Genomic DNA, 26,757 nt, shown 5'->3' on the forward strand with positions numbered 1-26,757 from the left:
TAATTTTTGAGCTAAGAACACATAAGCATGTGAGATTTTGAGCCTAATTGTGCGGTTACATCATATAACCACTTATTTTCATTCTTGTGTGTATTATTCTCTTTATATGATTACAATCTTTGATTTATTTGATTCTTTATATCCATTATTTTGTGTATACATGCACTTATATGATTGAGGCCATCGTTTCGATTAGCTCACTTACCCAAATAGCCTACCTTTTATCTTCCATTGTTAGCCAACTTTGAGCCTATGCTAAACCCATTTGTTCTTAATTTTAGCACATTACAAGCCTTAAGTGAAAAACAATAAATGTCCTTAATTTGGATCTTTGATTAACTTAGGCTAGTGAGAGTGTTCATTATTTAATTGTGGGAGAGTTGGGAATATTGGGTAGAGATAAAAATGTATTTTGTAGTTTTGTTGAAAATCATGAAAATTGGATATATACTCATGTATCAATTATGTTTAAACCATATGCATTGATACTTTTGTATATATTTTAGTTTGAAAAAAAATGAGAAAAACAAAATAAAGAAAATATATATTAAAAAATAGAAAAAGAAAGAATAATAAAACAATAAGAAGGGGACAAAATGCCCCAAAGTAAAGTTCAATAAAAATCAATACATATGTGTGGTGATCAAAAAGAGAATGCATGAGTGTGTGAAAAAGTGAAGAATGGGTAGTTAGGTTTATTTATAATTGTATAGGTTGCTATATAGGTTAGGTGGGAAGTTTAGGCTAATCAAGGATTCAAATTCTAGTCCACTTAGCCATATGCATCCTACCTTGACCCTAGCCCCATTACAACCTATAGGGAAGTCCTCATGATATTTGTATGCATGGATGAAATAACTGTTGATTGTTAGATGAAAAACAAATCTTGAAAAGTATGATTAAGGGAGAATTGAGTGAATCAACCCTATACACTTGAGTGACTAGAGCGGATACACATCCGGTGAGGGTTCGATTACTCAATTACATGTTTTCACCTATGATCATCTTTTCTTGCAAGTTTGTAAAATCTTTTCAATAACTCAATTCAATTGTGGGTTTGCTTTGATTGCTATTGCTTTAGCCCTTGTATTTGTATATGTATTCTTGGGAATTGATTTATTTTGACAAAGTAATTGCATTCATTTAGATAGTTGCATTTAGATAGATTGCATTTAGGTAGTTTGCATTCAATAAATGTTGATACCCTTTGTTTCTTTCTTGAGCTTAGCATGAGGACATGCTTAGTTTAAGTGTGTGGAGGTTTGATAAACCCCAATTTTATGGTTTATCTTCTGCTTAATTTAGGAGATTTTATCAACTTTTCTCACATTTATTCAATGAAATAGCATGGTTTTGTAATTCTCCCTAATTTTGTGCTTAAGTGTAAAAATATGCTTTTTAGGCCCTTAAATTGGTAATTTTAATTCACCTTTGATTCCACTAGATGTCTTGATGTGTTTGTTAGTGAATTCAGGTTGAGAAGGCTAGGAATGGATCAAAGAAGTAAAGATAAAAGCATGCAAAGTGGAGAATTCATGGAAAAACAAGGATTTGGAGTGCATATATCGACGCGCACACGTGACAGACGCGCATGCGTGAAGATGAGGTCGTCCAGGCGACGCATACGCGTGACATGACGCGTATGCGTGAGAGAAAAATGCCAGACAACGCATACGCGTGACCCACGCGTACGCGTCACAGCTCGCACGTGACCTCATTAAAATGAAAACGCTGGGGACGATTTCTGAGCTTCCCAGACCCAAATCCAACTGATTCCAGAGACTATTTCATGCAGAATTCAAGATGGGTCAAGGGGGAGTAATTAGTTGTAGGTTTGCATCATGCAGTTCAGTTTTCTAGAGAAAGAAGCTCTCTCTTCTCTCTAGAATTAGGGTTCTTAGGGCACTTTGCATCTTAGATCTAGGGTTCAATTCTTGTTTTCCTTTAGTTTTTCTTGTACTTTCTTGTTCCTACATCTTAATTCTCTTAGTTGCATTGTTAATTTTCCTTTTTATGCCTCTTTTAGTTTATTGATGAACTCTTGTTGGATTTGGATTTTCTGTAATGCAATTTGATGTTTGATGTTCTTCCATTGTTGATTTGAGTTACTATTGTTAATTTCTTGCGATTAGTAGTGGTAGAATTTATCTTTCCTTGCAATTTATTGTGCTTTCTTTTTATGCCTTCCAAGTGTTTGACAAAATGTTTGGTTGGATGTTAGAGTAGATTTTTTAGCATTCTTAGCTTGGAAAGAGGGAATTAGGCAATTTTGAGTCATGAATACCCAACTCTTGTTGGTGATCTAGAGTTGTTAGCTAATATTATTTCCATTAACGCTAATTTTTTGTTAATTCAATTAGTAAGTTGATTAGGACTTTTGGATTGAGATTAGCTAGTCTTATTTGACTTTCTCTCGTGTGAAGATAATATTGTACCTTCTTCCATTGTTAGGGGTGACGAAATAGGATAAATTCTTGTTAATTATTGTTATTAGTGACTAGTATAGAAGGCCTATATTCTTAATCATTGTCATGAATGTCTCTCTTTATTACTTGCTTTCTTTAATTGTTTGCTTTAGTTTTCTTGCCATTTATTTTCTTGCCCCTTTTATCAATCAAACCTCCCCCTGCATCTTCATAGCCAATAATTGAACACTTCATTACGATTCCTTGTGAAACGACCCGAGGTTTGAATACTTCGGTTAATTTTCATTGGGGTTTGTACTTGTGACAACCAAAATCTTTTAAAATTTGATTGAGAGTTATTTGTTGGTTTGGAACTATGCTTACAACAAAGAAATTCCTTTTCTATAAGAGAAATTTCTAGACCGACGATAATTCTAATTATCACTAAACCCTAATGTCTTAGTGATTTAGTCTCCTCTAACCTTCATCAACCGCCAATGTCTTAGTCACTTTATTTCGATTAGACGGTTAAGTTCAAATCTAGTTTATGGCCACAAAACCCTAATTACCCAAAGTTAAGAGGATTATATGTCACGTATCCCGATTAGTTAAAGTAATTAGCAATTTAGGAGGAATTTACTTTCAAGCTGTTGTTCAAGTATGAATCCTCTTCTAAGGATCACAAGAATGCATATAGAATAAGGGTCATACTTTCGTTCCACCCAGATTCATAAAATGAAGAATGAAAGTAATCATTGAAACTGAACCAATACATTAATTAAAATAGAAAAGCAATAGTCTTAATCCATAGAAATAAACAGAGCTCCTAACCTTAACCAAGGAGGTTTAGTGGCTCATGACTTACAGAGAAAATAAGGGTTCTGAAAAGTGTGAAAGTGCGGAAGTCCGATGATTCCCTTAAAAGGTGAATCTTTTCCCTTTTATATCTAACCTAATTTGATTTAAAACTAAAATAAAATATTAAATCCTAAAACTAAAAGATATTATTTGTAAATAAAAATTACAAAAATAAAATAAAAGATAACTAAAAAAAGCTAAATTGACTTAAAGATACTTCATTGATGTGGGCTTGGCTCGGATTGCCTGGCGCTAAACGCCAGTTGGGCATTTAGCTCCCAAAGAGGCAGAAGTGTTCTATTTTGTTGAGGCTTGTTGGCGCGCGCCCAGAGAGGCAGCTTCAAATAATTTCCTTTTAGCACAAAACTCTGCCAAATTGCTCCGAATTTCACCTGAAATCATAAAAATACTAAAACAACTCAAAGTAACAACCAAAGAGGATTTTTGCACTAAAATATAATAAAACTTAATAAATTCTAACTAAAAATGACTAAAAATTAAGGGAAAATAGGTACAAGATGTTCACGCATCACAAATCTTACTGAAACTCAATATGCACATTTCAAATCATTAGCATAAACCGCACAAAAGTTTCAATCATAAAAATCAATCAATTGCACAATTCAAAAAAGGTAAAATCAGATTCAACACCTCTTTTATGTTCACGTAAAACTGAAGTAGGAGCACCGCCTCCAGTAGCTGTGCTGCCAGCAACCTCAGTGTCCTTATCATCGGGATACCATATAATGAAACTGAATATATACAAATGAATTTTTTTTAATCAACTTACAATTCAAAATTTAATTTTTGAAAAATTAAATTTGCATAGTAAACAAATAATAATAATAATAATCATACACATAATTAATCTAATTAATTAATTAAAAACACACAAAAATAAATGAATAACCATGCAAATTTGTTCTGGCTGCATATAGATGTCACCGCTCTGTTCTTGTTGTCTTACTACTGCGCTTTCTGCTTTCCTATTGTCGTTGCATGTGCTCTCTGTGGCCGCCGCTAAGTTCTTTCCACCGACCTACTCTTTTCCATCACTTCCTCCTCCGTATTCACCACAACCACATAGATAAACACTACAAACTCCACCGTTATGTTCTTTGCTTGGTATGGAGCTTTTTTCCTGAAAGACGATAATAATTACAAAGTGTAAATCGTAAAACACACCATGATAATAACAGCAAAAGTAAAAATAATCGTTATCTGGAGAAAAAAAAAGAATAATAAGAGAGAAAGAAAGAACAGATTTACTTTGCTCACAGCATCTTACATAAATTTAAAATTTCAGATCAAAAAAGAAAAACGATAACAGGAAATAAATAGATCTCACCATCACCGCTCTACTCTTGTTTGCTGTAGACTCATTTGCCTTGACTTGCTCTCTTTGGTCCACCACTCAATATCTTGTCCCCTTGCTTTTAAAACATCCTCTCCCTTTCTTTGATATCTATGAATCGAAATATATATCGAGAGAATTATTATATCAAGTGTGCAATTAAGTTGGAATTTCGGTTATATTACTAAGGTTTAATTGTGTAAAAAGTAAAAATGTATCTGTAAATATACATGTCAGAAAATGAGTACAAATTAAATATGCAATGAAAGAACTTCTCATTTATATTAAACAATGAAAGGATACAATAAAAGAATATGAATATAAACGCAAAGAAAAAGAAACAATCAAAGAACTGCTCAACATTCTATTTGTTAACTAACTCACACTCTTGCCATTACAAAGTACCTGATAACTCTAAAATGGTGCCCTTATGTGGAACACATCAAGAGTTAAACCTCCCACCCCAAAAGAAAAGAAAAAAAAAAACTATAAAAAAGGGAAAAGAGATACATATTATGTTGCCAATATACACATTAACTTATTTATTTTAACTGTTTTTTGTCTTCTCTTTTGCTGTGATATGTTGTAACTATACAGTGGAGGCCCTCAAGATATCTGGATAGGAACAATAGGTCACTGACCACCCTTGCGTGAATTCTTGAGATACCGTACAGTCATAACAAGCTTCTGTCTTTCACCTTCTACCTCTGCAAACTTTAGACTCATTTCGGAGTATCTTTCTTGAATCTCTTTCAGCTCATTTTCCATCGATTTGTTTCTTTCCTTCAACAACAATAATTCGGTTAACATGTCGCTGCAAAGGTTGCCATCCCCATTATCCACTCTGGACATATCTGCTTCTTTCTCTGAGGAATTTGCATCGCTGCCATGACAAGAAAATGATCAACAATTACACAATTCAGTTGCAAGACTAGTACTAACAATTAACAAGGTAAAGGAAAGGGTATTAAAGGAAAAGTGAGAAATCAGTCAGACCTCTTGGATAATGACAACGCAGCAGCAGCACCGTTTTGTCCAGACACACATGCAGAATCATTAGGAGGCTCAACTGTAACACACTTATCCTCGACAACCTGGTTGAAGCGCGCGCCAATGTATACAATTCGTTACCGTTAGAAATCAGCAATTTGATTAAAGCTTAATCCAGATACCAGACAACAATGTGAAGAAACTTTCATCTACTAAGACAGATCATAAATAAGACTATAGTTGATAATTAAAGGCTGAAATTTTTCTTTAATATTGTCAAATTGCTCAATTGTTGCTCTGTGTTTGTAATCAATATACCGTTTGCAGTGCAATGCTCTGACTGAATTCCTCCACCTTGTCCTCCAGTTCCTCAATTTTGGACTGCAGTTCCCTTTCCTTCTCCAGAAAAGAGGAAGTTGACGTTTCCAATGCAGTTTCCTTTGACTTTATCAGGGCCTAGAAATACAAAATTCTCTGTTTATATGCCCCACTGCAAATAGTTTTATTCTAAGAAAATGCGAGGAATTGGAAAATGATGACCAGTAGATAACAATATCCATGGAAAAAATAAGGGTATCAGGAATTTTTCTCAAAGTTACCTCGAGCATTTTTACTTTCTCTCTGAGGCTTGCCATTTCTTTTGAATTTTGAGAATTTGGAGCAGATTTTTTGTTCTTTGGACTGGTTTTAGCTCCATCAGAAAGTTGTGTGTGTCCATTCCTATCCTTCTCATTGTTGGCTAATGCATCATCCTTCTTCTTCAGTTCACCCTTTAGCTGGAAAATTTCTTTTCTTAATTTTTCTATCTCAGCCTCATCCTCAGAAAGAGAACGTTTCAAGGCATCATATTGAGCCCTAAGTTCTTCTAACTCTGACTGCAAGTCTCTACTACCCACTGTTTCTTTTTCATTTTTGAGATCCCTCATTTTACTTAATTCATCAAGCAGCTGTTCTGCCTCCTCCTTCAATAAAACAATTGTAATCACCAGCTCATTTCTTTCCACGGTCTTTCTCTGCAACAGAGTCTCAGATTCTTCAACTGATTTCTTCATAGCTTCCAGTTCCGTTCTCAAAGTTTCTTGTTGTACTAAGTGCTCTGAGAAGCATGAAATCTCTGCTTTAAGCCTTTCATTCTCAGCTTTTAGATTCTGCATTTCCTCAGGGAAATCACTACTAACTTGTTCATCATGATTCTTCTGATTTTCAAGCTGCTTGGACTTCTCCTCAATTTCCAACGACATCTGTTGTATTTTGACTGTCATGACATCAATTTGATTGGAAAGCTCAATCAGTTTTACCTCATAATCACCTTTGACAGAGTGAAGCTCTTCTTTGACTTTATGCAGCATTTGTTCCACCAGTCTTTTTCTGGCACGAAGTTCGCTAGCTTCTTTCATTGCTCTCATGGTAGCCTTCTCATTTGCATCAAATGTAGAGGCCATTTGCACTGAGAGCCTTTTGAATTCTTCTTGAAGCCGCTCAGCAGTATTAGCATTTCTAAGCCTTGTCTTACGCAAAATTTCCTCAGCTCGGATAGCTCTTTGCTCCTGCTCAATCTTGTCACGTGTCACAGCATCTAGATCAGTTTCAAATCCATGAGCTTGTTTCTCCATTTCCTCCTCTAACCTGCTGATTTGGGTTTCGAGTACCTTGATAATAGCCAGAGAATCTGACAATTCTTCTGATTGTTTCTTAAGTTGATTTTCCAGAACCTCGATACAACGTTCAGTGCTCCTGCTCTCTTGCAAGGCTTCCTCAGCATTGATGGCTCTTTGCTCCTGCTCAACTTTGTTACACATCACAGTATCAAGCTCAGCTTCAAACCCACGGGCCTGTTTCTCCATTTTCTCCTCTAACCGGCTAATTTGGGCTTCACGTACCTTGATAGTAGCCTGAGAATTCGACAATTCATCTGATTGTTTCATAAGTTGATTTTCCAAACTCTCGACAGTGCTCATGACATTTTGCAAAGCTTCCTCAGCTTGGATGGCTCTTTGCTCCTGCTCGATTTTGTCACGTGTCACAGCATCTAGATCAACCTCAAACTCATCAGCTTGTTTCTCTAGTTGCTCCTCTAACCTGCTGATTTGGGCTTCAAGTATCTTGATAGTAGCCAGGGAATTTGACAATTCTTCTGACTCTTTCATAAGTTGACTTTCCAGACTTTTGATATGGCTTTCTATGCTCCTGCTCTTACGCAAAGCCTCCTCAGCTTGGATGGCTCTTTGCTCCTGCTCAGCTTTGTCACGTATCAGAGCATCTAGATCAGATTCAAACCCATGGGCCTGTTTCTCCATTTCCTCCTCTAACTTGCTGACTTGTGCCTCTAACTTGCAGACTTGGGCTTCAAGTTCCTTGATAGTAGCCATAGAATTTGACAATTCTTCTGACTGATTCTTGAATTGATTCTCCAGACTCTCAGTGTGGCTTTCGATCCCCTCTATAGCAGGAGGAGGAGATGAGCATTCATATTGTATTTTCAACTGTTCTTGCAGTTGGTTCTGTTCCAGCTTGTATGCTATGTCATGGTTTTCCTGTTTCAATATCTCATAGTCTAGTGCAAGCTGCTCCATCTGCATCTCTAACTCATCTTTGTCTCTCTTATACAACTCTATTTCGCCATACAGATCTAAAATTTTTTGCTCAAGTAAGTAAGTCTCCTTGGCATCGCTGTGCTCCCTAGCCAGCTCTTCCAATTCTTTCTGATCTTCATCATCTTCTGTTTCATATTTTAAACTTTTTCTCCCCATCGCATGAGAGTTCTTATTCGGTTCATGGTTATTGGAAAGATTATATATTTCCTTATTTTTCTGCTCTAACATTTCATCCAGGTCCTGCACAGCGAGAACAAGTTCAGCATTTGATTCTTGCGTCTTGTTTAACTGTAATCGAAGATTTGCATTAAGGTCCTTCTCATAACTCAGTTCTTGTCTAATTTCCTCAACAAGAGTGCGAAGGTCTCCAGTATCCAATAGTGACTTGGTGCTTGCTTTAGCCTCTTCCATTCTTTTGTGAAAAGACTTGAGATTCTGACATTCTGCTTTGAGTGCATCTCTTTCCTCCTTCAAGCTCATGATTTCCTTTGAGAGGTCCTGTCCCCTTTTGCTTTCCTTTATGATTTGTTTCTTGAGAGTCTGTAGTTCCAAGTCTGACATATCCTTCTGCCTGGCAATGGCAGTAAGTTCAGCTTTGAGCCTTTCAATTTCCATATCAGCTGCTGGTTGGGACCCTTCCTTTGGTAGGGCATCCTGAGAATCATTTGTTGAATCGTCTGTACTCAAACCATGTTCTGAAGCAGCTAACCAGCCCCATTGTGGTCTCTGTTGCACATCATACACTGTAGCATTTGCAGCAGGATTTTGAGGGTCCTGAGGGTGCCCTGGAGGAGAAACAAAACCATTTGTGTTGGGTTGGATGCTAGCATTTCTTACTCCGTGTTCTCGAGGTGTATCAAGCCCACCGCTGCCCTCAGAACTTGACAATGTTAAGTCAGATCCACTAGAAGTCCTACAATCAGCACTCAATTCAGCTCCTCTGGTGTTTGATTTGGCAGAAACGTCCTGTGAAACATCAGAAGAGTAATTTTATTTATCACCATACAACTTTTTTAACTTTTCAGAATAAGCAAAGGAAAATTGTTAAGTTTGCATAGAATTTATATAGTTAGAAAAATTTGCAGTTTAGAAAGAAAAAATGTGTTAACTTGTACACAGATGAAAATCCCCTTTATAACCTTCAAAGAAAGATTGTTCAGAAAATGATCTTATGGATTGGGATATAGAAAACAAACAAAAATGATTCCTAGTCCCAGCAAGTGAAATGAAACCTTACTTCAGATGTATCACTTCTGGTGCTTTCATCTGCATGTCCATTGGTTAAATAGGTTCTCAAACTCTTATTATTATTATTATTATTATTAGCATCATGTTTTATTTTTCCATCTTCGCATTCTTCTTCCTCTCTGCAATTATTAATCGAAGTCAAAATAAGCAAACTCTATAACCTTAAGAGTATGAAATGAAATAACCATGTTAAATTGATAAACTCTTATACCTTTTATCATTGTTTTCTTGTAGTCTCTGAATTGATACCTGTCCATTAAGCAAGAAATCAGAACTAGTGGCAAAAATCTTGCATTAAATTGTATCACTGTAAAAGCAAAAATTTGAAAACGGTAGAGAGTAAAGGACCAAAGACTAACATGCAAAACAGCATCACAACGAGAATTCTTGAAGGGAAGAGAGACAGAGGAAGGCTTTGTAGCCTCAGCATAATCTGCAAAGTCTATAGAAACTTCACCAATGGTGCTAGCTTTGGATAACCCCTACATCAAAAAGATAGAAACACAGAATCGTAGATCACAATCACATTCTGACATTACGAACCACAACAATAAAAAGCGAGTGATCAAGAGAGGAATTCATACAGTGGAGAGCACAAAGTAATAGATTCTCTCAGTGAATTTTCCAGTCTTGGAGTCCTGAACAAACTTGACAGTTTCATAGACAGGATTGTCCCATCTACAAATTCCACCATTAACGGAAGCTTTGTCTAATCTTGCTGTTGCTTTTCCAATGTCTACAGGGACTATAGAGAGCACCAATGCATCCACTCCAGATTGCAGCATCTGAACGAACAAACACACAGTGATTTAATTCTACATTGAGAGGGAGAAAGATGACTCAAGTGAAGTGAAGGGGAAAGAAATTTAATGTACCTGAGTCACATGGAATTGGAGCTTGAAAACAGCTTTGACCTTGTTCTTGTCGGTTCTCCATCTTGCAGGCCTGAACATCTTCCTAGCCTCAGTATGAGTCCAAAACCCAGGTTTGCTAGTGGTAGCTCCCCGTGGATTTTGGCCTTCGGAAAACTACGTCATCAAGCGATGCTCCGGTGTCCCGCCCCGAGTAAAATGACCGTTACGGACGACGGAGAAGTGAATGGAGACAAAAATGCTGAACGGTTCCAACTTCCAAATCGAAACAGAGGAAGGTGACGAGAGAGAGAGAGAGTTTAGAAGTAGTAGTTGAGGAGTGATGACAATAGCTTGAACGTTGAGATGTGAAGAGAGAGAGAGAGAGAGAGAATGAAACGGTAGATCTGATGTAAGTGTTTTTGATCGCAGTAGGCTGCTGAATATTGGAATGAATAGTGTGTTTGTCTGTTGATGTCAATTCTTTTTTCCTTTCTCTCGAGACTCCAGCACGCAAAAGCGAAGCTACCCTCCTGCATCTGTCAGATCGTTTTTTAGAGCTGATTTAGAAGGATTTTTTATTTTAATATGGAAGAATGAAGAGAATTTTACGTTAATGTTACAAAAAATAGAGTTTTACAGTGTTATGGGACGCTGTTCTGTGCAAGCACAATATACAAAATACGTATTGTACTGACAATACGTAAACTGTGTATTTACAATAAGCAGACAGTATATTGTAATTTAATATTAAAATAATACAATACGTATTGCAAATTTAATATTAAAATAATACAATACGCAATTTGTGTATTGTCTTTAAAAATTAAAAAAAATTGCGAATTCTATAGCCCCAAAATTTTGTAAAACACCATAACTTTTAATATTAAAGGATTACACTCATTTTTATCCCATATCCAAAAAAATTAACCGATTTAGAAGGCTAGAAATTAAAATTTACTAAAGAATTAAATTCTTTTCTTTTATAAAAACAACTAAAAATAAATAGTTTAAATTCTTTTAAAAATTTTAATTTTAATTTTTTCTTTATTTGTAAGTCAGATTAAAAGAAGTTTGATTTTTAAATTAATTTTCACATTTTTTAAAATTAAATTATATTCTATTAATATATTACAATCATTTTAAATTATAGAATTAAGTTTTAAATAAAAATAAATTCTTTTTAAAAAAAATTATTTTTTTATATTAAATAGTTTCTAAATAAATTTTTAATTAAAAAAAATTGGAAACTTCTCTTCTGTCTAATCTCTAATTCTCAATAAACTTTTATTTTTTTTCACTGGCGTCAAAAAAATAATGTACCATTATGGTACATTTATCATAGGCACAAACTATATTTATGAGAGATGAGAGGGGTGACGTTGATACAAACTATTTATGCAGCGAATATAATTAATTATTAAAATTTGTATTTAAACAAATCTTTGGGAGAATATAGTCAGTAACGCGAATGTAGTGCGTTGAGATTGATTTTATGGCGAGACAATTGGAGTGTCTGATTCTGAGCATGGTGTATTAGTAGAAAGTAGAAAAAAACATGCGTCGGCGTCTAAGCTCAAGAGGAAAATGGCACGTGCCACGTGGCCGTACAAATATTAGCACCACAAAATTAAAAAAAAATAAATCTTTATATTTAAGTCATCTAACCAACCAAATTATTATGGGTCTCATTTTTTGATATGATTCTCTTAAAACTTGTGTGTTTCTAATCAATATGAAGTCGATTTTTTTTTTTTTAAATTTTAAAACACAAATAAAAAACACCGGATTGGAGGAAGAAGACCCTAATGATTCGATTTGAGAGAAGTTGAATTTAAATTTTGAAAATTCACAAATCAGGGGTTGGTTTTTGTGTTTAAAAAAATTAAAGTTCACAAATTAGAGGATTAATTTTATATTTTAAAAATTTTTAAAAAGTTAAATTTTATAAATCGAAAAGTTAGATTTGTGATCTTCATATAAAAAAAATACTAAATTTTACATATTGTTAAAAAATATTGTTATAAATTCAATATCAAAATAAAAAACTAGTTACTATCACTTAATACACCTACATGCGCTATTATTCTTAACAAACTTTTAACTTAATACACGAATATATATAACTGCTTTTTTATGCGAATTTTACTTTTTTTTCGAATTTTTTCAATATTTTCTGCCATCTCTACATTCTATTCTTTCTTTGCGTTCTCTGCATTCTCTTCCTTCTCTTCTTTGTATTCTCTTCGTTCTCTATGATCTCTTCATCGTCATCTTCTTCTCATTCTTTTTTCTCATCTTTCTCTTTCATTATCGTCGTCGTCAATACCACCACCTCCATCTTCTTCTTCTCTTTCTTTTTTCATTTGAATTTTTTCGATCTCCTCTTTCCTTTTCTTCCTCCTCCTCATTTATCATCATTATTATTATCATCATAATTGTCTTCTTATTAAATGTAAAACAACAAAAAATAAAAAAAATGCAGCATTAAATAAGACATTTTTATACTTTAACAAAATTTCGGTGTACAAATTAAGAAATTTATATATTATTGTTAAGAAATTTTGATATATTTTTATTCTAATAAGTTCTGTATAATTTAAAACTATTCATCTTTTTCCTCCTCATCTTCTGCTGCTTCTTTTTCTTTTTCATCATCATTATCTTCTTTTTTTTCTTGTTCATCTTTTTTTTTCTTGTTTTACCTTCTCAAGTCTCTTCTTGTTTTACTCTCTTAACAAGAATAAAAAAAATCAAATAAAGAAGAAGAAAAAACACATAATGCTACAAAATTACTAGAAAGAGGATGAACCTACATTCAATCAACTAAAAAAAGAAAGAAAGAAGAAAAAAAAGAAAAAATACAGTATTAAAAAAGATATTTTTGTGCTTTTATAGCAAAATTTTGGAGAAATATGTGTTATTATTAAGAAATTTTGGTATATTTTTATTTTGATAAGTTCTGTATAATTCAAAACTCTTCCTCTTCTTCATCTTCTGCTACTTCTTCTTCATCATCTTCTTCTTATTTCATTTTTCATAATTCTTCTTGTTGTATGAGGAATAAAATAAAAAAAAAAGAAAAATTAATGTTGCAAAATTATTAGGAAGAAAATGAAGAAAAGAAAAAATGCAGCAATAATAGCAGCAATAAAAGAATGACGATAGAGAAAAAACATGCAAAAAAAAAGAAGGAACACGATGTTTGTGTTAGTGAAGCGCGCGTGTGAACACGTTGCTTGTAATGAAAGTAGTTTTTATTAAATTTGGGCCAATTTAGTTAGATTTAATTGCCAAAAAAATTTGTATGTATAAGGAGACTAGAATTAAACATTGTTTCTAAGCAACAGACTGACCAACCGACTTAAAATACAGCTTCATAATAAGTGAGTCTGAGTTATAGTACAATCGAATAATATAATTAAGATAAAAACTCAAATATAATTAATTTTATGTGAAATTGATAGTTGAGAATCGTTAAATAAGTTGATAAATTTAATTAAATTATCATCTAACGATTCTCAACTATCAACTTCACAAAAAATTAACTGTATTTGAATTTTTACCCACCATTAATATATGTTAAATCATCTAATTCCATCCTTAACAAATTGTCCTTAGTTTATCTCAACGATCAACATTATTATTATATTGCAAACCTCTATGAAGGCGCTTTTATGAAAAAGTGTATACTTTAATTCAATGTGAATCCGTATTCAACACACACAATTATAATAATATGATGCATATTACGAACTTTTTATTTTTAATATTGGAATGGTAGTGATGTTTTTTTAAAATGTGGATTATTGAGGTATTATATTCAAATGTGGAATAGTTTAATTAGAGAAGCAGAAATCGAGAGGTACAGAAATCGGACCGTCCGATTTCTAGAGGTACACAAATCGGATCGTCCGATTTGTAGAGGTACACAAATCGGACCGTCCGATTTGTGGGAGGTACACAAATCGGACCGTCTGATTTGTGGTAAAAAAAATTTAAGGTACAGAAATCGGACCCTCCGATTTGTGTACTTCCACAATTTTAAAAAACACTAAAAATTACAATGTTAAGGTATATCACCACTTCTATTTCCATAATAAAAAAAATTAGCCGCATATTACATTATTTTTCACTCACTATTATTGGATTCCATTTAGAGTCTCATTATCATGATATCGGATACTTGAATTAAGAGGACCCCACTAATGAATGTAGTTTTCTGTATTTTTCTTCGCTTCTTCCTTTTTAATTTCTTGCTCAATTAGACAACCACTGCCCCCTTTCCCAAGAATTTATCATAATAAGCAATCCACCTTTCACGGCTCTCACCTTTCTAACGTTTTCTATATCGTATTAATTAAAATTCTTATAACGACTACAGTATCTTTTGTATTTTTAATTTCGCATCATATTTTTCAATAATCTTTTTATTCAATAAGAGTATTTGGAATACAAAATCAAATAGCTTGGCTAAAACGGCTGAAAATATAATCTGAGTGGTGAGAGGCTATCGATGCGAAGCTTAGGATAAGATAGGGTATGTGAATTGTGAACATATAATTATTTATTAGTTTAGGGGAAAAATAAAAATTGAAAAGCTCAAACGGTCCATAATTCCGTGCTCCTTTTCCAATATTACGAAAATGACATCTTAACAACAGCAAATTCCAATTCTAATATAGGACCCTAAACACACGTAATCAACTCTAAATTAAAATATGTGATTTTTACTGCATAATGACAATTCGTAACTAGCTGTGTACAAAGTCAAACTATATCTTGTCTATTTATGAAATATAATCGTTTAGCTTAAGTTAACAAGTATCCAGTATATTTATTGGGAACTACTTAAATAAAAATATTAAAAATATTTTTTTTATAAAAATATTTTATATAAAAGTATAATTTAATAATTATATTTTAAATAAAAATAATATTTTTATAATATATTAAAATTTAATTTTATAATTTATTATCTAAGAATAAAAAAAAATTTCACGTAAAAAAATTATAAAACCTTTATTAAAGTACCCATCACATGCATTTATTTCATCAATTTAAGGGATCGAGGTATCTAAAAAATGCTCAAGTGAGTAAATACTGGAGTATACAAGTAATCAAAACTGGCTTCTGCCTGTGCAGTCGATAGTCAATGGTATTTCTTGGGCACCAAACTTGAGCATTAAATTGAAACTAAGGGCATTGTAAGAAGATAGACGACTATATTAAATTAACTATAGGCATTAGTAGTAGTTGAGGTGTGTGATACTCCTATACTATAATATGTTAAGGTGGTTGGACAATGTAAATTTCTTCATATAACCAAGGACGGAGTTGCTCACTTCTTCTAGGGCCCACAAATTAAATAATAATAAAAATATATGAATATAATCATATATACCTCAATGTGTACGAAGGGACACATTCTCCAAGTATATACTACTAGTAGTAGTTGTACATGGTCGTAAATATATGCTACACATGAATGAGACCAACCAGTCATAATATATAAAAGTATAAAACACACCAACGGTGTTAAGGGAAAATAATCGTGAAGATTCCATGCTTTTAAAAGACAGTAAGAGAAGTTGTATATGGAGGGCCAAATTAAAGAGAGCACAATACAACACTCAACAATAGTAGAGTGATTAATATGACAGAAGTCGCCTTACCCTTCATTCAATGCCAATGCCTTTGAATTTACTTGGCTTTTAAAGCTGGCCATGTGCAGTGTTAATTAAGTTGGGCTTAGTAATTCACTCCTTGCCTCCTGCATCACTCGGATTAAAAAAGTAACAAGGTTACATGAACAACAAAATTTATTTTTTTATTATTATTTAATTAACAATAATTTATATTTATATTTATGTATATTTACATATAAAAATATATAATTTATACTTATATTTATCAGAATCTTTATATATAAATTAGTATAATTTATATTCATATTTTTAAAATTTGTACACATAATTTTAGATTAATACTTAATAACAATAATTTATATCTATATTTATATATATTTGTATATAAAAAATATATAATTTTTATTTATATTTATCAGAATTTATACATATAAATTAATACAATTTGTACATATATTTTTTAAAATTTACATATATGAATGACAATTTAATATTTATGATGATTAAATAATGGCCAAAATTATTAAAAATTGATGACTCCTAGAATTTCTCAAAAAAAATATATATTGTTGACTATAAAAATCAGTTATCAGATTAAAGTTATCTTATTAGTATTAAATAATTATTATCAAAATAAATATGTGATATTAAAGATAATAAATATTAAATAAAATAAAATAATTTTATTTTATTGTTTACTTAATATTACTATAAATTAAAGGGTCCAATATCGCTTTAAATGTATATTAGATACTATATTCATAAAAAAAAATCAACTATGGTACCTACACATAAAAAATCAGTTATGATATATATAAATACCATAAAATTTATGTATAAATAATTATTGTACATAAATATATAGTGACTAATTGAGTGATTAAATTTTTGTAGACATATAGTATTTTTAAAAATAATTAAAATTTTTTAATTAATTTAATATATTCGACTAAATTAATTACTTAATATAATATATGTTAATATTTTAATTATCTTCACATGAAATTATTTTTATGTGACTGACCATCGTGTGTATTATTATTATTATTATTATTATTATTATTATTATTATTATTATTATTATTATTATTATTATTGCATAAATATATAAAAATATATATAATAAAATAATAATTAAGAGTCTTAACTTATTTTTTAATTATTTTTAATACTTAAATAAGTAAAAATTAAATGAATATTATTTTTGAAAACATCAAAAAATAAAAATTAAAAAATAATTAAAAAATTAAATTAAGATTTCAATTATTTCTCTTTATGTTATATTAGTCATATTTTCTTTTCTTTTTTTTATATATATTTTAAGGGATACTGTCACTACTGTGCACATTCATGTGTGTAGTAGTCCCAATAATGCAGGGAGCAATGTGGCCTATTACAGCCACAAATGAGCCTGTTGTGGTGAACAAAGTCTGAAAGTCCACCCTTCAAAATATTATTATAACTATATTATTTCAACTACCAAACCTAACCATTCAGATACTTTTTACTTGGGTCCATCCATCTATGGCACAGTGTGTCTATCAAAGTCCCCAATTTTACCTTTACATGTGTGTGTGTATAGCATAGCATAGCAATGATAGCATCACATTGATGATGAAATGGAAGCCATCAAATCACACAAGCCACTGGGTGCTCTAGTGCTTACCCTCTTCTGGTAATCAAATTCATGTATATTCATTCTTTAGGGCCACATACCAAATTACCAATTAATTATGGCATCCCCATTTTTAATTTAACTATCACTTACTTATACTGATTTATGTTAATATATGTTCTATTATATTAGCAATTGCCATCTACCCTATTATTAAAACAACAAAATACTCTGTTTCAATACATTATTCTTTTTCCCCTGCTGCATTAATCCAAAAGGTTGGTTGCTCGGTTGATGGTATATTAATGTCAAATTAACCAAAATATTCCCAAGGTATTAAAGGAGCATATTAATAAATAATAATCTTCTACATGTATATGAGATTAATGAGAAAACTATTAAAATTTATTATTTTTAATAATTATTTTTAATTATCAACTTAATTTTTTTAGTTTAGTAATTTAACAATATATTTTAGTTCATATTTTTAAAATTGATGACTAACTACTAACCTAAAAAAATAATTTTTAATAATTTTTAGTATTTTTTCGAATTATCAAGATTTATTGGATTAATCGAACACAAAGGAAGAAAAATATTAATTCTGGTTTCTTTTTTAAATAATTTCTGTATATTAGAAATGTGCACGTCGCGATCAAATGAAATTAAACTCTAATAATCTCTAAAACACCCCTATTAAAGAAGAGCTTAAAATTCCTTTAATAACAAAATAATTAACCATTGGCGTGGTGTTACATCAACAATTAAATTAGGTCCCCAACTTCCTTTAAGTGAGTTTCAAAGATCTAATCCGACAACTTCTTAAGAAGTAACGTCATGGTAAATCTTTGAGCTTGTCTACAGATTAAGCCTAAAGCACTAACCAACCGTGACAGGGATTGTTAATTTACGATTAAGATTAGTTTAATTCAAAGTACATAGTAAAGTGTGGGAACCATAGAAGACATAGAAGATGCGTGCTAGTTTATGATGATGTTTTTTTTAGCAGAGCATCATCACTTGGTCCCGTTCGACATTTTCAACGAGTGGAGGGACCCTTTTATCCACGTTGCTCATTATTATGATTTCCACTTTTGGCTTTTTCATACAAATTATTACTAAGATTGGATCATGGTATTGAAATTCGTCGGTTCGCGTCTTAGTATTTTAATCTCCACCGAATTAAATTACAAATTGAAACCTTTTAAGGTTTATTATTAGGCAATGATCTTCTGAAATCAATCAGCAAATAAATGGTTTTCCTCCATCTAACTCATCAATTCAACTATTACTACTTAGGATCTAACTGAACATACATGCGAACTAATTTGGAGAAGGAAAAGCTTAGGACTTCATGTTATCATTATTATATATAATTGATGTTCTTAGTTTAGGTAATACACCAATATCAACTAGGGAAATTAAGTGGTACCTTTTATTATAACTCATCATGTATGTCACAGATCTTTGTCAACATGGCCAAGTTAGTAAAGGTATTTTCACTGTCACGCTAGAAATTAATTAGTATTAAAAATGGAATGAAATATATGCAGAAGAAGAACACACTTAATGTATCATAATAATATAGCTAGAGCTAGCCAGTTCTAAAGCTAAGTGTTTGCAGAGAATATGCAGAATACAGTTCTGTTCCATGTGAAACTGTTTCTCTCTTTTTTAAAATAAATAAATAAATGTGTCTATACTCATATGCTAAGATACGGTCATGGAGAATCATTGACTGTAGTAGCATATACATGTCTTGATTGCATCCTTTGCTTTCGAAACAAGCATTCTATTCTGCCTTCTTAGTTCTCAGGAATTGAGCCTAGATCTTAATTGAGGGAGACAATTATAGAAGTTTAATTTCACATATAAAAATGAAAAATAATTGACTTGCTCCTTTCTTTGATGGTACCTACTCTCTTGCATGTATCATGTATGCATATCCACTCTGATCTGTCCAAATTAAGTAATCATCAACCACAAGTTTGATCCCCTTCTTCCTCCATTCCTATAATTCTCAATTATTAAAGGCCCACTTGATTAATTAGGGGAACAAGAAAAAAATATATAATAGGTAATACCTGGCAGTGGCACTTTAGAAGAAAGGGGGGAAAAATATCTGTGTGCCTTAGATGTGGTCCGAGAACTAAGTAGCTGGCTAGCTTTATTTTATTGAGATTATATTATTATTGATGGATCACATGAATTTGGCTTAGTTAATCTTATATCTTTCACTTTATCTCTATAACTATAAGCAAACGTGACAACAATGGGGATGTGAAATCTTCTAGTGTCTTTACTAAATAAGTTACTGATCATAAGTTGAATGAAACAATATTCAAAGCAAACCTCTTTAAACATGATGATAGTTCCAGGCTTTAATTTTCAGTTGGACAAAGACAAAAGGCTGAAGGAGAGAGCTATAATAAAGGAAAGGGTGCACTTGGAAGAATGACGTGCTCCCTCAGACACATGATAGACATGAAAGTGAAACCCATCAGATGAAGGTGCTCACGTGAAATTTGTCTACTAATCATCTCTCATTTATCATCTAAGATCAAACAATACTATTATCTGAATAAAGAATAAGAATTTAAATGCTAAATTTGGAGAATAAAAACGACATAAAGTAGAAATTAAAATTTAAAAGTGATAAAATGAATTTCAGTACAAAATAATTAAATTTTTTGTATGATTCAACACATCCAGCACACCAAAATAGCTCACAAGACATGTCAACTTGCTATTAAGAGGGGCAATGTTGGTTCTTTATAAATGGGGTCCCTTAATAAGACTGATCTCATATGGCGCATCACGCTCACACACCCTGTGATATGTTTGTTGTTGGTACACCTTGCTTTTTTTACAAATTGGAAACCAAACAGTAAGTAACACTACACCTTATGGCGCTGAAATTTGAAAAGGGGGCGAATGAGAGAGAGCATGGGAGAATATATGCTAAAATAAAAGAGCAATAATGAAGGGGGAAAAAAATTGAAAGGTCATGTGCTATACAGCCAAAGGTTTAGAGGCCTCACGTGATGAAAGAAACCCTACGTCTCTACGCCTTTGTTGCTCCATCTTTATCAGTTATATATCACACTACAAAATTAAGTGACAACTATGAGAAATTGCAAAGGTGATGATGGGGTCGAGAACATTGTAAAACACTAAAACATTTGGATCGTTCAATTCTTACATTTTATGATATGACTTCACGTTCAAGCCATACATTGGGAGCCACTGAGCTAGTCACAATGCCAGTCACACATCAAAATATAATACCATATCTTCAATTTATTATTATTATTATTATTAATTCATTATTATTTTTATTGATAAAAATTTGTATGGTTATATTATTAAAAAGGTAAATTATACTTTTCATTCTTAATATTTATAATTTTTTTTAAAAATAACTAATTTTTAATTTCATCTAATTTCGTCTTTAATATTTTCAATTCATTCAATTTGTCAATAATATTTTTTATTTTTGTCAAAATTATTCCTTAATGTTTTAAATTTTGTTCTTAATATTTTAGATAAAACTAATGTCAAAAATGATTTTGACACAAATAAAAATATTAAAAATAAAATTAAATATTAGAAATATTTTTAAAAAATTACAAAAATTAAGAAAAAATATACTTTGCAAATTTATTAAAAATAAATAACTTTTGAATATATATATATATAAATTTTGTTCTTAATATATATATATATTTTTTTTTATCAAAAATAGAAGACTCGAATCCGCAACCTTTTAATTGAGTATGGGGAGACTGCCATTTGAACTATTATTTATTGGCAACTTTTGAATATATTAACTAAAAATGATTAAATATATGAATTTAATTAAATGACTATGTAAATCCCTTTCCACGGTGATTAGTCAAAATTTAACTCTTGTTATAAAAAAAAAACTATATAATAATAACTCATGAATGCCTTCCTAGCCTTTCACTTTCTTACTAGTTTCCGTCTATTTATTTAATTAAATTTTTGGTATCGTAGAGTGAATATTTCATTAGTTTGGGCCCAGTGAGTAGCAATAAACAACTAGTTTTTTTAAAACGAACATTGATAGTGGGCTATTACTGGGCCGAAGTATACACTCTTTTTGGGTCAAGAAATCCACTTGAAGACCAAAAATATCCACTTTGTCTGAACAATGTTTTACAAGCGAGTGCAAAACGGGGGTTAGCCCTAATTTTCTAGTTGTCGTTTTCAGTGTGGTGAAGGTAGCAGATCAAATCTTAAAATTGCTTCTCTAAAATACTGGGAATCTGCGATCTTACAAAAAGGGAAAAAAAAATAAATAAATAAAAAATAAAGAGCAGAGGAATGGTGTAGGATTAGCAAGATGAAGTAAGTAATGTGGTTAAGCATCATTCATCATTGCTTTCCGAAATGATACAGCAAATAGTTAGTATGAGGGGAATGTAGGTTCGTTAAGCAGAGAAGCAAGTGAAAACAAGATGATGATTGTCTGCGCCAATAGAATTAGAATTAGAATTAGAGAGGAAGAAAGCGTTGCTGATATTGTTGTTGTTGTTGTTATCGTTGGAAGAAGCTTCCTTGATGTTCCTATTATGTGAATTGGAGACTGCTTTCGCCGCCTTCTTCTCCATTCTTCGCTTTGCCACGTACTCTTCTGAAATAAATACATCCATTCCTTTTAAATGTTTTTGTTTGTTGTGGAAATGAAGAAGATGGATTTGGAAGAGAAGAGCAAGAGCTAAATACGAAGGTGGTTGTTAAGTGACGAGAAGAAAAGAATGGAACATAATGAGGTGGAGATACCATGGGCCTTGGTACCATGTTTTTATTTAAACTGCTTACTCTCAAGTCAAGTCTCGGGTACATAGTACCTACCTGCCTAGGAAGGGGGAGATATTTTTTTGTTGACCAATGCAAAAAGAAACCTTTTCTTTATTTCTGCTTCATGTTTTATTTCTGTTTCTCATAATTTTGTCAACAATTTCGTCAGCCCTTGTCTTTTGCGAGCCTGCTTCTCACGCGGAAATGCGTGCAACAATACACAGGGTTTAGGCTTTGGCTAAAGAGAAAATTCCATTTGCAGCACCTAGGTTCTTACATTTATATAATCTCATCAAATTAATAAAAATATTTTAAGCATGGAATATTTAATGCTTTCATTTGTTAAATGACTTAAATCCAATGGGCTCACAACGTTACCATCATTTAATTTTGGTAATTGCTTTGATTTAAAAAGAACCTAAACCTTTTATACATCTATAGAAATGCAGTGGCAACCCAGAAAAATGACAAGTGGTCGATTAGAGTAATTATATCCAATAAGTGTGAATAATTTAATTATTAGTTGTTATCGGGTTCATATTTTTTAATTTTGAAATTCATCTACCAAAATAGCCATTTTTGTCCATCTTTTACAACGTTACCAGTTGACAGAAAATGTCTTCAAAACAACCACTTATCATCTTTGTACGTTACTGTCATACCTTTTATAAGTGTAGAAGGTTTTGGTTCTTCTACACCAGTTTAATTTTTGTTGCAACTATCTCATACTAGCATAGGAAGACAAGGCTATAACTTAAGCACCAGAAAAATTCTACTTTCCTACCTCTATGGCGATACTACATATTAAAGATGGTATGAAATATGAATTTAATCTCTCAGACTACGTATTATGCATCAAAACTCAACATCATTGTGACATTCGTGTGATTAAATTGTAAGCATCATCTGCATTTAGAAACAACAAATTACAATGTGGCCACGTTGGTATAACGAATTAATAAAAGGCTAAATCATGACTCTTGTTGTCAATTCAATCAGTGAATCGAGGGCTCTTTCAAAGAGGCAAGATAGAACATCATCTAATTAATTACTGATTAAGGACAAATTAAAAATAATAAAAAGGTATCGCAACGTAACATTATTCGGTTACGCTTTGGTTCAAGAGCTGTTGCGTTGAGCAAAGAGGCATATATTATATATACTTGAGAAAATGTTATTGGGAGTGGGAGCGCCTCTTAAAGAAGACTGGGAGTTAGGAGTTATTGTTAGAATCCAAAAGAAATTAAAGGTGAAGCTTCACATATAGTGGTCTTCATCGGACTCTGCTAATACAGCTTAGGATGTTCATGGGAGAGACCTCTGACAATAACTCAAACTCATCGGACTCCGAGGATGTTCCTCACTACTCTTATACCGAAAACAATAAACTCCTCAAATATCAAGGTTCACACTCTCCTCTCTTCCCTTGATACTTGCATTATTGTTGGTGCTTGTGGTTGCCACTTTTCTGCATATAAATAAATAATAATGTTACCTTAATTGCTGTGTCAAACGTTTTCGTATAGAGGCTGCAACTTCTTCTGCCAGAAAGGATACAGGGGATTTAGATGGTCCGCTTGCAAGACTTGAAGCAGAGAAGAAACGGGCTTTGATTAAAGCATGGGAAGAAAGTGAGAAGACTAAAATAGACAACAGGTATATTCATAAAGTTCCATACCAGAAAAACCTAACTTACTTCAAAAGTTAATTCAAGAAGTAAGAGTTGTCTCATATTTATAAAAATTAATAGACTTGTCTCACATTTATAAAAACTACTGACTTTAAAATTTAGACAATACGAGACTTAATATCTTAAATATGTAAAATAATATCACGTAAAATAATAGGATATTTATTCTGTGGTATATGTTAGTATATGAATTGGGTTAATATTAACAGGGCTTATAAGATGCAATTTGCTGTTGGATTATGGGAGGATAGCAAGAAAGCATCGGTTGAGGCAAAGCTTAAGAAAAATGCGGTAATATATACCTGCTTTATTTGCTCCATTAATTATTCCATGTTAATTACATCCCTTCGTTTGATAAAAATGCGATCTAAATGCACGGGTTTAATTTGTTATAATAGGAAAAATTGGAGAGAAAGAAGGCTGAGTATTTCGAAAAGATGCAAAATAAAATTGCCGAAATTCATCGGATGGCAGAGGAAAAAAGAGCAGGAATTGAAGCTCAAAGAGGGAAAGGATTGCTCAAGATAGAGGACACTGCTGAAAATTTTCGCACACGTGGCTATTCCCCAAAGAAAATTCTTTCATGCTTTACTGCTTAAGCTTTTTTTATTTGTTTTTTAAAGAAAGGACCAGACTCTCACAGAGTCACAGTCACCGCCTTCTGTGATTGTTTTCCGGTATAATGGTATGTGCTGTTGACATAATCGTTATTAGGCCTGGAAAAAAACCCAAGACCGAAATAATGTGATTGAAAGATAAAGATAAAGATAAATTAATTTTTTATATTATATTTGATATAACTTATAAAATATAACGAATTGAAATGTATTTTAGTATTATGTTTAATTTAAAATAAATATAAAAATTAATAGATAAATTTAAAATTTAAAAAGTTAAATAAATATATTTTTTTAAAAAATTATTATTAAAATTTTATTTTTTATTTTTAAAAATTTTAATTTTTTATATTTGTTTTTTAAAAATAACTAAAAAAGTTAAAATTTTGTGTTTTAAAATTAAAATTTTAGTTTTAGTGTCCGATACAATCTTATAGTTATTCTTATTATTCATTTAAACCCTGCTTATTTCAGTGTTGCTTTAGTGCTTCTCATTTTCGGTTAGGGAACGCATTGCCATTTACAATGGTTGCTGATCTTTTCCTTTATTTCATCATGTAACATGACTATTAGTCTACTACCCTCCTAATTCATAATCCCAACAGAAGATTCATCTAAAGAAAGTTTTAAATAATTTTTCACAGCATATACGATATGGAGTATACTCTCATGGATATTCATATCATATATAGTATTTGTGTCTTGTCCCAAAAAACATAGTCAAGTCCAGAAAGAATAAAAGTTCATTCAATAAAGATGGTCTTATTTATGAGGTTGGACACGACAACAGTAATTCAATCTTTTTTATTTAAATAAGTAACTAACTCTTAAGATATCTTTTATCTATTTAGATGGAAGATCTAAACAACTTCCTTAAAAAAGAAGATCTACTATAAATACACTGACACACTCATGTATATTTAGAATCTAATTTATAAAAAACCTACTTTAAACTCTTGCTAACTTAAGTATCGGAGTCCCTTGCAGGTACCACCCACCACCTCCTTACGAAGAACTCAGATGGTGGTACTTCGGCATCAACAAAGTCAGACGCTGCCCTAAAAGGAGTCTGTACCTCACGTTCAGGCGCAAATCCATCCGTTTCAGGTAACCTTCAGAATATTGGTATCGTTGCCGGGGACTTGGAAGTCTACACTCAATTGTCGCGGATAATCAATTTGAGGACAGTCACACGACATCTGAATCAGAATCAGAACCTCATAACAACGACTGATCACTCGTGATACCTCCGCGACATGAAAGAGTGAGTGGCCCCACGGAGAGGGTACATGGAAAAATTCATCACCGCGGCAAATCCATTCGTAACTTCATCCACCCGAGGATGAGGAGCCCCTCATCCTACAATGATAAATGGGGCTGGTACACGGGCAACACGGTCAATTAGAGCAAATTGAGCAAGAGATTGAGCGACAAAGAGAAGTAGAAAGAGATTTGCGAAAAGAGGTACGATGACAAAGAGAATTGGAAGAAAAGCTTTCAAAATTGGAGGCCGACCTTAGAAGTCGGGGTACTCAGGCTGAATGGGAGGAAAACCCTCTTGGAGAAGAGGATCCGTTCATTGAAGAGATCATGCGAGTCAGGTTTCCTAGAAACTTTAAAAGTCCCGACATGAATCTCTATGACGAAACGACCGACCTAAGGCACCATCTTAGCAATTTTAAAAGTCGGATATACCTAGCTGATGCGTCCAATGCAACTCGCTGCAAAACTTTTCCAACCATGTTAACAAAAGAAGCAATGAAGTGGTTTGATAACTTACCACCCAGGTCGGTGACATGTTTTGACGACCTAGCAAGGAAGTTTCTTACCCGATTTTCAATTCAGAAGGATAAAGTCAAGCATGCTCTAAGTCTCCTAGGGGTTAAACAAGTAGGAAAATTTATCTAAGATTATATGGAAAGATTCAATAAAGTTTGCTTAGAAATACAAAACTTACCTCCAGAAGCGGTGATAATTGGGTTGGTTAACGGCATTAGAGAAGGGTCGTTTTCTCAATCTATATCCTAGCAACATACGATCTATTTGTATGAAATACAAGAACG

The 26,757-nt window shown here is 32.2% G+C and overlaps 2 protein-coding genes and 1 long non-coding RNA gene across 4 annotated transcripts; 1 reads left to right on the top strand and 2 right to left on the bottom strand.

Annotated features, from left to right (window-relative positions):
- Positions 1 to 3,154: 3,154 nt before the first annotated feature.
- On the bottom strand, positions 3,155 to 4,870 carry LOC112732786 (uncharacterized). 2 transcript variants are annotated; one of them, XR_011869873.1, is made up of 4 exons: positions 4,612 to 4,870; positions 4,174 to 4,404; positions 3,915 to 4,015; positions 3,155 to 3,655 (listed from the first exon to the last, which is right to left on the bottom strand). It is a non-coding gene; the product is annotated as an uncharacterized lncRNA (long non-coding RNA). The 2 variants fall into 2 exon arrangements; XR_011869874.1 differs by having other exon boundaries at positions 3,155 to 3,672; positions 4,612 to 4,770.
- Positions 4,871 to 4,875: 5 nt separating this feature from the next.
- On the bottom strand, positions 4,876 to 10,910 carry LOC112732785 (uncharacterized). Its single transcript, XM_025781588.2, has 9 exons — positions 10,325 to 10,910; positions 10,034 to 10,234; positions 9,809 to 9,931; positions 9,661 to 9,698; positions 9,439 to 9,568; positions 6,207 to 9,167; positions 5,926 to 6,063; positions 5,614 to 5,711; positions 4,876 to 5,500 (listed from the first exon to the last, which is right to left on the bottom strand). Exons 1-9 carry the CDS (start codon positions 10,400 to 10,402, stop codon positions 5,251 to 5,253), a joined length of 4,017 nt encoding a protein of 1,338 aa, XP_025637373.1. The 5' UTR covers positions 10,403 to 10,910; the 3' UTR covers positions 4,876 to 5,250.
- Positions 10,911 to 23,515: 12,605 nt separating this feature from the next.
- On the top strand, positions 23,516 to 24,865 carry LOC112732789 (remorin). The gene is made up of 4 exons (XM_025781591.3): positions 23,516 to 23,791; positions 23,914 to 24,043; positions 24,287 to 24,368; positions 24,476 to 24,865. Exons 1-4 carry the CDS (start codon positions 23,689 to 23,691, stop codon positions 24,674 to 24,676), a joined length of 516 nt encoding a protein of 171 aa, XP_025637376.1. The 5' UTR covers positions 23,516 to 23,688; the 3' UTR covers positions 24,677 to 24,865.
- Positions 24,866 to 26,757: the final 1,892 nt, after the last annotated feature.

The sequence above is a fragment of the Arachis hypogaea genome, chromosome 13 (genome assembly GCF_003086295.3).
Source record: "Arachis hypogaea cultivar Tifrunner chromosome 13, arahy.Tifrunner.gnm2.J5K5, whole genome shotgun sequence".
In the NCBI taxonomy this organism is placed as follows: Eukaryota; Viridiplantae; Streptophyta; class Magnoliopsida; order Fabales; family Fabaceae; genus Arachis; species Arachis hypogaea.